Source organism: Mastomys coucha, unplaced genomic scaffold, assembly GCF_008632895.1.
Source record: "Mastomys coucha isolate ucsf_1 unplaced genomic scaffold, UCSF_Mcou_1 pScaffold23, whole genome shotgun sequence".
NCBI classification, from domain to species: domain Eukaryota; kingdom Metazoa; phylum Chordata; class Mammalia; order Rodentia; family Muridae; genus Mastomys; species Mastomys coucha.
In genome coordinates, this window is record NW_022196906.1 from 112,776,544 (window position 1) to 112,790,094 (window position 13,551).

The following is a 13,551-nucleotide window of genomic DNA, read 5'->3' on the forward strand; positions in this document are numbered from 1 at the left end:
AGACTCTCCGCACACCTCTCATCCCCTCCTCACTCGGGGGCCCAGCATACCCCAGGGCTCACCGCACAGCCCGAGCTCTACTTCCCCCCCAACTCCGTGCCCGAACCCCTCTGCAGCCTCGCTCCCTGCTCCCCTGTGGAACCCTCCATTCCCTGATCGAGCGTCACGACGTCCCTCACCCGGAACCCACTGCCGATCGCAACCGTCTCCCACGGTGCCTGGCCTCGGGGCGAATAAACGTCCCCGGGCCTGGGCCGGCGATCCCGCTGCACCCCGGGCCTCCGCCGAGCGCTCCCCGCGCATCCACTCCGCGCCGCGCGGAGGGCCCACACCTCGATCGCTGAGCTCGCTCGTCTCCCAGGCTCCACCGCACCCCCCCACCTCCCCGAGGCCCCCGTGCCCCGCACGCGCGCGCCACCGCCCCAGACCACACCCCGCGCGCTGTGCCCCCGACTCGGCCCCGCACCCCTCTCCCCGGCGGCGGGCGGGCGGGCGGGCGGGCAGCGCCGGCGGCGGCGGAGGCCAGTCCTCGGGCCGGGACACACCCACCCGCCCGCCCTCCTCGCTTTCCTCCTTCCCTCCCCCTCGCGCTCCCTCTCTCCCGCCCTCCCGCCCCAGCTCCGCGCTCGCTCCTTCTCTCCGTCGCCCGCTCGCGCTTCCCGCGGCGCCGGGCCTCCCGCTCCGCCTCCCCGAGCGCGGCTCTCCCGGGCGCGGCTCCGGGGTTCATGCGGACGAGGCGGCGGCCGCTTCAGCCCAGCGGCGGCGGCGGCGGGAGCTGGGGCGCGGGCCCCGGCCGCCTCTCTCGGAGCGCGGGGCCGGGCGGCGGGCGCGCCCCGGCGGCGGCGGCGAGCGCCCCACCGCGCCGCGCCCCTGCGCGCCCCCTCCGCCGCGCCCCCGCGCGCCCCCCGCGCCTAGCTTGCGGGGGGCCGGGCCTGCGGGCGGCCGGCGCGGCGCGCACCCATGGACGGTCCGGCCATCATCACCCAGGTGACCAACCCCAAGGAGGATGAGGCCCGGTCGCCCGTGGCGGGCGAAAAAGGTGAGGAGGGGCACGGGCAGCTGCCGCGGGGGGGCGTGAGTGCACCCCGTGTCGCCGGAGTTCTCGGTGTGCGCCCGCACGGGCGTGGGGGAGGGGTGTACCGGGCCGAGAGGGTGCGTGGGTGTGGGGTGCGCCTGGAGCAGAGGGAGGCTGCGAGGGTGCCTGTGCCAGCTGAGCTCGCGTGAGTGTGCATGAGCGGCTGAGAAGTTGGGATCGGATGTGTGCACTGCACAGAGCTGTTTTAAGTGCATGCAGTGCGTGTGACAGGTTGTGTGTACACCTACGGGTACGCGCAGGCCAACTGAGAGATTGTATGGGCGTGTATGCTTCTAGCAGATTGTGTGTTCCTGACAGGCTGTGAGTTTGTGGACTTATTGTGGAGGTCTATATGCCTCTCTCGGTGTGCAGAGCCTGAGCCTGTGGACCTTGTGTGTGTGTGTGTGTTCACTCCTGATGGAGCTGTGTGTGTGTGAATGTGTGCCTACGTTATCCAACTGTCAGAATGTGCTGTGTCTCTCTGCTGTTAGAGTGTGTGTGCATATCTGCCTTTGACCAAGATCCTGTGTGTACACAAGTGCACACACGCTTGTACCTGCTTGTGTCTAGCACAGAGAGGCGGTGTCTTGAGAATATTTAGTTGGTTGTGCAAGTGGAGGAGTGGGGTGAGGAGCAGCGCCTACCCCACACACCACACACACACACACAAGCACATGTGCACACTTCCTTTTTAGCTTGTCTCCCCGCCACCAACCAGCCTGTCAGGAACTCCACCGCCTGGCATCTCTGGCCTCTTGTGGGTGGGGGGAGCTGCACCACGCAGCACTTGGCAAACTCTTAGTGTGTTAAGCTGCCCCCTTTGGGGTAGCTGGTCAGGGTCCAACCAGGCAATGCCATGCTGCATCTGCATTGTTTGGGGTATATTCTGTCCCGAGTCCCTCCCTCTGTTTACTTTCTTGGTATGGTGACCCCTCAGAGAACTGACGTCGTCACACGAGTGCCTGGGGTCACTGTGTCCTGCTGGTTGGACAGACTGTTTAGAAGAGCCAACCAATCTGGCTTGCTTTGCTCTGGCAACTGACTCTTGCTTCACAGTCCTTCTACCATGTGTAATACAAACACATAAGTCCCCGTCTACTCCCCAAGGACCTGCTGGTCCCCTCCGGCCCTGGGCTGGCCACAGCAGGCTCTGGAAGAGTCAGGTCTCTTTCCCTGGGCCTCCACCCTCTGTGCTTGTGCGATGAAGTAAGGACTGCACCCTCCGGGAATGTAGGATGAGGCCGGATGAGGATGGGAGGAGTGGCCCACCCAAGGACTGCCTGCCTTGGACCCTGGGGCATGCCCCGCAGGAAAGCACAGAGACTTTCCCCAGTCCCCTTAGGTGGGGATTTGCCATCCGCTTTCACTCTGTAGACTGTAAACACCGTCTGCCTCTACAGACTGGTTCCTAAATGCAAAATAAAGAATTCAAACTCTTCCCCAGAAATCTTCTATACCCTATAAATAAGCTTTTAAAACCTGCAGGAGGGCATGGAGTGAATTCCATGCCTTCCTGAGGCCTAAGTGGAGAGTACCTCTCTGGTCTAGCCTTCCCACCATAAGGGCCTGAGCTATTGGGGCCCTCACTGGACATGTCCCCCCACAGAGGGTCTTTGAAGGAAACTTCAAGAGAGTGTGGTGAACCCAGCATTCCTCTGTGCTGTGGGCTTTATCGAACCCTCGGTTCTTGTTGGAAGAGGTGTGTGTGGCAAGAAGCTAGGGGATACTTGTCTGGGCCTGGTTCCTCTGGCTGCCCCCACCTCACCTTGGGAGTGGGCAGTTTTGCGAGCTCCCCGAGTCCCCTGACTGCTCCGATTCCTGAAGCAGAAAAGGTCGGTGGAAAAGCCAACTCCGTACTTGTTACTGGAGGCGCTGCTCTGTGCAGCTTGTTGACATTGCCTTTCTGGACGGGCTTTTCATATCTTTAACAGCCCGCTTTGTTTGTTTTCTGTGTCAGATTGGTTACTTGTTAGCCGGGTAGGGGAATTCCTCACCTGCTGCTCTAGGGTGGGGAGCTTGGCTAGTAAAAGCATGAAAGTCCTACTTTACCTGAGATTTTATTTTATTTTATTTTATTTTTACTCCAAAAGGTTAATATAATTTTGATCCCTTGTAGCACAACAAAATAATAGAGGGTCAATTTTGTTTGTTTTTAAGTGTGTGCTTTGACAGCCATACAAATATGAACTATATGTTGATCACGTCCTCCCCCCACTTCCCCCACCCCCGCCAGCACGTGCCTCCCACCTTCATGCCTATTTCTGAGAGTCAAATCTTGAAACAGCTTCTTTAGGAGGATGAAAACCACCAAACAGGTTCAACAGTGTCTCTAGCCTAAGCATGCTGATATCTCTTCAGATAGGCAGAATGTGTTCTGCATAATTTAAATTATGACAATCATTGGGTTATTAAATATCGGGCCTTTGCTGCTTGGAAGTGTTTATGGCAAAAAGAGATTGATGGTCTTAAAATGTTTGCTTTCATTATTTACTCTGTTAAATAGGAACGGTGGTGATGGCTCCTGGGTTGGACGGGAGGGATGAGAGAAGAAGTAGGTACCACAGGTACACAGAGGACTCCACCCCGTGCACCAGCAGGCCATGCTCCACACACCCTCAGTATACGTTTACAGAGGAAGTCCGATGTTGAATTACCTCTCTATGAAGTATGTGTGGTGGTACACCGATGGGAGACGAGTGTCACTGTCACTAGCCCGTGGCTCTGGCTTATTACTTCCAGCTGTGTTTGATTGGATTGATAGTGTGAGTCTACAGAGAACAGTCCCTCCCGTAGCGAACTGCCCCTGCCTTGCTGTCACTTAGCCCTTAGGAAAAGAGACAAGAGATGGGAACGAGAAAGTTGCGGAAGAGGAAAACCGAACCGACTACTGAGTCTGCGAGCTGCCAAGCCCACGTCATTTCTAAGCACTTCAGTGACTTCCGGTGTCCAAAGCGGACAGATGTTTGGAAAATGGGTCCTCTCAGTAGACTTGGGAGAAGATAAAGAATAGTACAAAATTTTCCTGTTGTTAGGTTTTCTTTATTTTTATTTCACGTGTATGGGTGTTTTGCCAGCATGTCTCATGTGTGTGCCTGGTACCTGTAGAGGCCAGAAGACGGTGTTAGATTCCCTGGAACTGGAGTTACAGAAGGTTGTGAGCCACCATGTGGGTGCTGGGATTGAACCCTAGGTGCTCTTAACCACTCAGCTGTCTCTCCATCCCCAGGAGGGCAAGTGTTTAAAGAGTTAGTACTTAAAAGCATGACGTGATACTTTTGGCTGCAAGTATCAGAAAAGCAGGCTACATGCAGCCCGAGCCAGCTCCTCCGTTTCAGGCGCCTGGAGATTGGTTCTGTGGCTGTCCTTGAACTGCCCTGATGTTAGACCAGCAATTCTCTTGGCTCTCCCACCCCCATGCTGCATCCTGTCTGAAACCTCTCTAGTCTCCCTAGTCATCCTCAAGGTGGGAAAGAGACAGAGTCAGTCGTGTTTGTCTGTCTTACCTGAAAAGGAGACCATTCCTAAGGACTGCTCAGTAAACTTTTGTTCATGTTTAATTGGCCAGAACTGGGTCACATGGCCTCCCTCAGCCTCAAGCAAAATCACAGACCTTAACTCTCCAGCGGGCTAGCCCTGTAGGAAGGAGAAGACCGGAAATAGAGGGAGTAAGTGTGGTGCCGATCCCAGCTAGCCGCATCCTCAGAGCACCAGCTACACTTCCCTGTTTCTGTTACAGAAGAGTCACCTCGTTTGCACTCACAGCCAGCGGTGCAGGGATGTTGCTGCCGACCATGTGGCTCGCAGTAGCAACATTCTCAGCCATCCCGAGTCAACAGGCAGATAAGGATGGACAGTGCGCTGTCCTCCCTGCAGAAAGAAAGCTACCAGACCACTGGGACAGTTAAATCACATCTGAATAAGCAGACACTTTCAGAGCTCTACGGGCGCATGACTCTCTGAGACAATTTCGAAGCAAGAAATTTCAAGAATGGCATAACAGTATGATCCTTTCTTGGTTTAAAAAAACATCACGCAGAACTGAGTAAATGTCCGGAAATACACAAAAATAATCTCTGAGGAGATAACCCACAGGGATGAATCTCATGTGGCAAAGGCTGCGTGGTGGTGAGGGGAACAGGCCGCTTTGTTTCAGCATTGATGAAAATGTGCTTGTGTTTTAGGGACGATTCTTTTTTTTTTTCTTTTTTTTTTAAACCAAGAAGGACATTTCCCTTAGCACTTTGTAGAGAAATAATTTGAAGGAATTGTACGATAACAAAACAAACCCCACGAAACCTCAGTTAATATGCAGAAACACTCAGAACATTTCAGTGCTAGCTAAACAACTCATTTTTTTGTGAGCCAATAGGTTTGCGGAAGATTACTGCAGGCCGCTGTATATTCAAGCCTGAAGTTCTGAGTCTGCTTCTCACGAATGTTTGCTCTCCTAGTTTCTTATAAAATATAATTTTAAATTTCTAAAATTTTATTTCATATGTATGGGTGCATCTGTACCATGCGCGTGCAATGCATGCTGGGGCCAGAAGAGAAAATCAAACAGAGGCTGGAGTTACAAACAGTTGTATATCGCCATGTGGGTGCTGGGACTCGAACCTGGTTCTCTGGAACAGCAGCTTTTAGTCATAATTCAGTACCTCCAGCCTTGGAGGTGTCGACAAAATTACAGTTAAGAGAAGGTATTTACAAGCAGTAATCATTTCGGACAACAGGATAAATTGAAGGAAGGTTCAGATTAACACTATGTAGACCAGGCTGGTCACAAGCTCAGAGCCTCCTGCCTCTGCCTCCCAGTGCTGGGATTAAACACGTGTGTGCCACACCCGTCTTACACTTCCATTTAGATGGACCATAGATCTGCATGTTCTCATAAGAGATCACTAAGAGCCAGGTGTGGTGGCCTGGACCTCTATTCTCCAAACCCTGGAGACCAAGATCACAGGTTCCAAGCTAACCTGTGGCAGAGCCCTTCCAAGAGGGAAGAAAGAAAGGAGAGAGGGGAGGAGTCACAAAGGTCCTCTCTCCCCTCTCCCCGGGTCCTCTCAGTGTTGACATTTGGTAAGCCTTTGAATGGCTTCACAGCCAGGATGTGGATAATGACCTCATGAAGGCAGAAGTTCCTTTACCAGGGGCACACTCTTCCTACAAACTCTAGCCACACCCATTTCCCTTCCTTGGCCGACTGGCAACCCCTAGTCTGTTCTGTTTCCAAAACGTTGTCATTTCAGACGTGTTAGCTAGGCAGGATCAGACAGAGTGTGATCTTTCCCACAGTCCAACTCCAGGGAGTCGTTCGACATTCTGGATGGTCATTCTGTTGCCACTCAGGCTTATATCCGACCTTCTCTTTTTCATTGCTGTGTAATGTTCAGTGGGGTGAACATGCCAGAGTTTGATTGTTCATCTTTTTGAGATTTGGGGTGTTTTGAATAAAGCTGCTGTAAACACACGAACCCCTTTATATAAACTTAAATCCTCATTTCCTTGAGTAAATACACACATGCCAGTACAGTTACTGGGTCATGTGATACAAGTTTATTTACTTTTTTATTTAAAATTACTGTTTCAAGTGAATGATTTTTTTAAAGGTTTATTTATTTATTACATGTAAGTATACTGTGGCTGTCTTCAGACACTTTTTCTTCTCTCTCTGGCCCCGCTCACTCCAGCCCAAAGATGTATTTATTTATTATATGTAAGTACACCGTAGCTGTCTTCAGACACCCCAGAAGAGGGCATCAGGTCTCGTTACGGATGGTTGTGAGCCACCATGTGGTTGCTGGGATTTGAACTCAGGACCTTCAGAAGAGCACTCAGTGCTCTTAACCCATGTAAAGAGCCAGGCATGGACTCACTCTCCTCAGGGTTTAATGATTTGTTCAGTAAACAAATCCTATCAATGTCATACTGTGCTTTCTTCTTTAAGCAGCTGGAAAGTTTGGTTTGGATGTCCGTGTTAGCATGCAGACATATAGTCGATGCTGTATGCTCATCCTGAATCCAGTGTCCTCGTTGAGCTCACAGATTGGCTGTGAGATTTTCTTGGATTCCTACAAACTTTGGTGTCACCCACCCATCATATCAAATAAGAACATTTGCTTTTCTTCTTCAGATCTGCACTCCTTTTTAAACTTTTTCCTGATTTATCAGAGTGACTAGAGCTTAGAATAACTTTATATTAAATAGCTGATGGGGACGGATGGATGTCTTGGCTTGCTCCTGTCTTAGTTCCTCCTCTTTTCCCATGATGAAGCCATGACCAAGGCAACCCACAAGAGAAACACTTGATTTGGGCTTTACTGGTTCCAGCAGGATAAGATCCCCGCGGTGGGGATGCGGGGCAGCAAGCAACAGGCATGGCTACAGGAACTGGAAGCTGAGAGCGGTCATGAAGGAAGTAGGCAGACAACCGGAAGTAGGTTTGCTCTTCTTAGGTCTACTCCCACTCCTGGTGATAATACTTCTCGCAGCCAGGCTTTTCCATCGAAACCTTCCCCAACAGCGACCAAGTGTGCTAATGCTTGAGGCTGTAGGGGGACATTCCTTATTCAAACCATGGCAGCTCCCAATCTGGGGATAAAACTGTTGTCTTTTCATCAATAAATGTAATATCAGCTGTTAGATTTTTGATTCGTGGGGTTGGTGAAGTTCACTTCCATCCTGGATTCTCTGAGTTTGATAGATAACTGAGTTTCCTTAGGTGTTTTTCTGCATAAATCTGTACAACCATGCTAGTTAACATGACTGTGCATCTGACTTCTGAGTAAGAAACCAGCTTGACGTCCTTGAAGACAGTTTGCTTCTGCTGTGTGATTCTCTTCAGTGTGTTTATAAACTCTACCCGAGAGTGATGTCATCAGCAGTTTTAGTTATTTATTTTTACGGACATTGTCTTCCTGATTCGATATCAACCTCATGGAAATAAGTTGGGGGACTTTCTGCCCTCTTCCAGAACCAATTGTGTAGAATTAGCGTGGTCCTTCTCCACTGAAATCATCTGGGCCTGGGGATTTCTTTGGAGTTTTTAAATCTCCCAGTTTGATTTTTTTTTCTCCCAGTAATTGTAGAGCTGTTTAAATAACCTCTTCCATCTGGAAAGACCTGTGGTAGAGTGGATTTCTTGAGATTCGATACATCTCACTTAAGCTGACAAATGTCTGAGCACTGAGTAGCTTCCTTAGTGTTTAACCCCTTGCTGACTTCCTGATGTGTACAGAACAAGTAACAGCAAGACCAGTAATCATTTGTGGTCCTGTATTGTCTATCTTGCTAAGGGTATCTCAATTTTCCTTGGTCTTCATTCTTTTTATTTTTCTTTATTTCCTTTGCTCAGTTTTATTAATTTCTTCCTGCCTCTTGGTTTAGTTTGAGTCTATTTTGAATCCCCCCCCCATTAAGATGTTCAGAGGTCCCGATATGGAGATAGATAGATAGATAGATAGACAGACAGATAGATATCCTAATAAATGTGTTTAGTGCTCCACACACACTTCTAAGCACTGCCGTAGCGATCCACAGACTTTGATATTTTTATTTTCACGAAGTTCTGTGATTGTTCAATGAACTTTAATGTTCAGAACAGCATCAGGTTCACAGCCACTTTGAGCAGGAAGCTTGAGACAGCCTGGTGCCAAGCCTGGGTATCCTCCTCCAGAGCCTCTTCCCCCACTGTCAGTAGATATCCAGCATCCTGCCATGATTACAGTTTCATGACCCCGTGTTGACTTCCTCATTATCACTATCGCAGGTGGTACACAATAGGGCTCCCTGTCGCCATCCCACATTTTATGAGTTTAGATAAAGGTGCCGTGATATGTGTCCGCCGTTATAGCGCCTAACAGAATGATTTAATGGCCTTAACAAACTTCTTCCCCGCCCCCAGCCTCTGACAACCTCTGACTTTTTTTTTTTTTTTTAAGCTACCTCTACCTGTTTTCAGAAGATCATCTGGTTGGAGTCACTGGGCATGTAGCCTTTGCAAACTGGCTTTCTTATCTTAAAATGCACTTAGGTTCCTTCATGTCTTCTCACGGTTTAAAATTAATTTTGTGGTTTGGAGAGATGGCTTAGAAGTTAAGAGTGCTTATTGTTCTATCAGAGGACCAGAGTTTTGATCCCAGTATCCATTTTGGTGGTTCACAAATGCCTGTAAGCTCCAAGGGATCTGTCTTGTCCTCTGGTCTCTGTGGTGTGTTCATGCACATAACACACACAGATGCATTTGTTGTGTACGCATACACATGCTGGTGTGTGTAAGTGGATGTGAGGACCAGAGGTCAGTCTCAGGTGTCTCTCTTCAGGAGTTGTTCACATCGTTTCAAAGACAGGCTCTCATATTGGCCTGGAGCTCACCAGTTAGGCTAGGCTCTGACCCTTGGCTCCTGGGCATCGGCCTCTCTCGGCCAGTTCAGCTTGGGAGTTGCAAGCGTGCAGCTCCGTGCGCTACCTTTTGATCTGGGTTCTGATGATGGAGCTCTGGTCTTCATGCCTGCACCACAGGCCTTACAGAGGTGCTGCTTTCCTGGTCTCCTCCAATCCGTTTGTTTTCAGTGTTGAATGACACCACGCTCCGTGGATGTGCACCAGTTAATTAGCATTTACTCACGGAAGGATGGCAGGGTTGCCCCTGAGTTCTACAAAGTGAACAAGGCTGCCGTGAACTACTGTGTCCAAAACCAACTGTTTCCAACTCATTTGGGTATTTACCCAAACGACATTGTGATGGTAAGAGCACTGAGTGTAGTTTTAAAGGAAACTGGAAATTGCTGAACGGTTTCTCCGGAGTGGCTGTGTAATTGTTAATTTTCCATTAGTTTAACTGCGATGCGTCTTGGCGTGGATTTCTTTGGACTAGTCTCTTTCCAGTTTTTTTTTTTTTTTCTTCTTCTTCTTGGATTTATGTCTCTTGCCAAATTTGGGAAGTTTTCAGACATTATTTCCTCAGGTCCTATCTCCTGGGATTCCAGAGACACCAAGATCCTTTTGTTTTTTAAATTAAGATTTAGTTATTTTTATTTGATATGTACTGGTGTTTTGCTTGCATGTATGTGTGTACACCACAAGTGTGCCTGGTGCCCATGAAGGCCAGCAGAGGGCATAGAACCCTCTGGAACTGGAAGTGTAGGATATCGTGAGCTACCATGTGGATGCTGGAAAGGGAAGTTGGGCCTCTGCAGGAGCATGGAGTTCTAATCTCCAAGGTCACTTTTGTTTCTGTAGTCCCGGTAAGTTTTTCCTTTCATTCTCCTGTTGATCAGATTGGGTGATTCCTATTATTGATTTTATTGTCTCCGTTCTGCTTTAGAACCTCCTACCCACTGGGATTTTCTATCGTACTTACTTTAGGTGTGTGTGGTGTGTGGTGTACACATGGGCACATGAGGCTGACATCAGGCGTCTCCGTCAGTTACTCTGTACTTGAACCCACAGCTCACTAATTTTTCTAATGTGGGCAGCCACCTTGCTCTGGAGAGACTCTTTACCTCCTGGGATTGCAAATACGTCACCATGCCCACCCAGGTTTTGCATGGGCGCTGTGGAATCTGAGCTCCGGTCCTTACACTTGGGAGGCAGGTGCTTTTTCCAGTGAGCTATCTCCCAGGCCCCATTGTGCCTTTTAATTCTAAGCTTCTGTTCATTCTGCATAGTTTCTTCGCGCTAAGGCTTTCTATCCCTCCTCCCACCCCTGTTGTTTCCAATGTGCTTGAATTGCTCATGGTGGCATTTTTATTATGGCTGCTTTGAAGTCTTTGTCAAGTAATCTGTCATCTTTGTACTGTGGTGTTTACATCTACTGATGGCTCATTTTCATTCCATCTGAGATGTCCTGGGTTTCTGTATAACAGGGAAGTTGCAGTCAAAACCTGGGGATCTTCATGTTATGTTGAGACTCTCTGGGTCTGGTTGAAACCTTCCACTTGGCCAGAGAATAAAAAAGGGGAGCCCTGTCGTTCCCGTTCTCTCTGTTGGCCTCTTCTGAAGTCTACTGGGCAGGGGCGGGAGTTCAGTGGCCACACGGTCTTTAATAAGCTACAAAGGGATGACCTCATTATCTCTGTGGGTGTTGAAAACCCTGACTCTTCCCACACCTCCTGGGATACCTTCCCTGTCTTACTGCTGCGTCAGGGTAGAAGTCTTTGCTGGTCCTGTGGTCACCACTCACATTGCTGGGCTCCTTAGCAGCCCTGATCTGTCCATGGCCTTCTTTGTCCCCACCAGGGCTAGTGACATGTAGACAGTTACACCTGATGGGAGCTGAGTTCTTGGCTGGTAGCCCTCAGCTATTTACCAGCTTTGATGGGGCAGGCCCACAGGATGTGTGCGTGCACAAACACGTGGGTGGTGTATGTGTGTGTGCGTGTGTGTGCAAGTGTGCCTATGTGCGTGCATGGTGTGTATATGTATATGTGTGCGGTATGTGTATAGTGTGGTGTGTGTGTGTTTGGTATATGTGTAGTGTGATATATGTGTGTATGTGTGTATGGTATGTGTGTAGTGTGCATGCGTGCATGCATGCGCAGTTTGGTTGCAAAACAGCGATTATTATCTGAAATACTTTCGTCTTGCCAGATTTTCCTTTCGTCCTCTGGCCTCTGTTATAGAGAGAAGGTTTGTTCTGGGACTCCTAGCTGTCTGTAGGTGTGCTTTCTGTCTTTCACACGCAGCTTCTTGAGCACCCAGTCTTAGATCGTCCCTGGGTTAGAATTGGCCACATTCTACTTCAGGCTCCATGGCTGCCACCCGATTTGCCTTCTCTCTCCTCAGAGTCCCCAGTACAAAGTCTGGAGGCTTTAACCATACTTGATGGGAAGAGAAGGAAGTCCATCTATTCCATTCTCCTAGCATCCCTTGATTAACTTTTAGACTTAGCCAAATTCATATTGAATTTTAATTATGCAGTGGTTCTGACACAGGGTAACACTGTGTATAGCCCAGGCTGGTTTGAACTTGCCATTCTCACACCCGTATTGAGATGACAGGCATGCTCTGCCACACCAATCACATTACACTCTTGAGAGACGAGGGTTGGAAAATTATCGTTTTAAAGGCTTATTTCAAGGGTGGGTGAGCTGGCTATTCCTGGTTGTCAACTTGACTGTATCTGAAATGAACTGCAATCCAGAATTGGAGGGCTCACCTGGCCCTAATCTGGAGGTTGAGAGATAACAAGTTTCTGACCTGAATCTTGGCATGGAGATCTTGAGGTGTAGTGGCTACGAATCTCAGAGGACTAAGATAGAGAGATCTATGAGTTCAAGATCATCTGGGATTGGAGGTGTGGTGGCATAGTGGCTATGAATCCTAGAAGATTGGGACCGGAAGATCTATGAGTTCAATCGGGGTCACCTGGGGTTAAGGGTGTGGTAACACCTTTAATCTGGACCACACCTTTTGCTGGAGACCTATATAAGGAAGAAGGAAGGCTCGCTCTTATTCAATTGCTTGCCTTGTGGGACTGAGCAACTGCTGGATCCTCGGACTTCCATTCACAGCTGCTGCCGACCATTGTTGGGAGTGGATGGTTGGGAGTCGGACTACAGACTGTAAGTCTGCAATAAATTCCTTACTACATAGAGACTATCATAACTTCTGTGACTCTAAAGAACCCTGACTAATACAGTGGGTGAGCTGGCTCAGTGGACAGAGATGCTTTCCAGTAGCCTGACAGTCTAACTTGGATTCCTAGAACCCACACAGTGGAAGGAAAGAACCAACTCCTGAATGTCGCCCTCTGACTTCCTTACACACACTGTGCTGTGTGCCCACCCTTGAAGTAAATAAATAGATGTAAGAAATCTGTATTTTAAAAGGGTTTATGGACTTGTTTATTTTTAATTTATGTATACAGGTGTGCTGCCTATATGTATGTCTGTGCACCACTTGTGAGCCTGGTGTCCACGGTGGGCAGAAGAGAGGGTTAGATCCCCGTCAGCTAGAGTTACAGATGGTTGTGAGCCTGCATGTGGCTGCTGGGAACAGAACCTGGGTCTTCAGCGAGAGCAGCCAGTGCTATACCACCACTGATCTATCTCTTCAGCCCCAAATGTTTGCTTTTTTAAAATGAAGATTTACTCCAATGTTGCATTAATGAACAGTGTAAAATTCAAATTCTCTTAGTGCTTCCAATATCTTAAAAAATTGCAGCTGGCTATGGTGATACATGCCTTTAATCCCAGCACTTGGGAGGCAGAGGCAGGAGGATCTCTATGAGATTGAGGCTGGTCTTGTTCTACGTAGTGAGCTCCAGGACAGCCAGGGTAACATAGTTAGACCCTGCCCATAAAAACAAACAAACAAAAAGAGCCAAAAGATAAGAATGAATTAAGTGTACAATCAAATCCAGATCACTAGGCCAGCTATTTAGCCAGCTTTGGAAGGGTTAATTCATAAGCTCTGGACTTCACATAAAACTTAAGCTCTAAGTCCTATAGTATCCCCTTGTAAATGTGGGTTTGTTT

General features: G+C 49.1%; 1 protein-coding gene across 2 annotated transcripts in view; it reads left to right on the forward strand.

Annotated features, from left to right (window-relative positions):
- The first annotated feature begins 539 nt into the window (after nucleotides 1-539).
- Nucleotides 540-13,551, forward strand: part of Ctdspl (CTD small phosphatase like) — a 121,411-nt gene continuing 108,399 nt past the window's right edge. Inside the window, exon 1 of one of the 2 annotated variants that reach the window (XM_031345086.1) lies at nucleotides 540-1,039. In XM_031345086.1, coding sequence (XP_031200946.1) covers nucleotides 961-1,039 — 79 coding nt within the window. In that variant the 5' untranslated portion in view covers nucleotides 540-960. The remainder of the gene's footprint in view (nucleotides 1,040-13,551) is intronic. The other variant, XM_031345087.1, reaches the window with a different exon arrangement.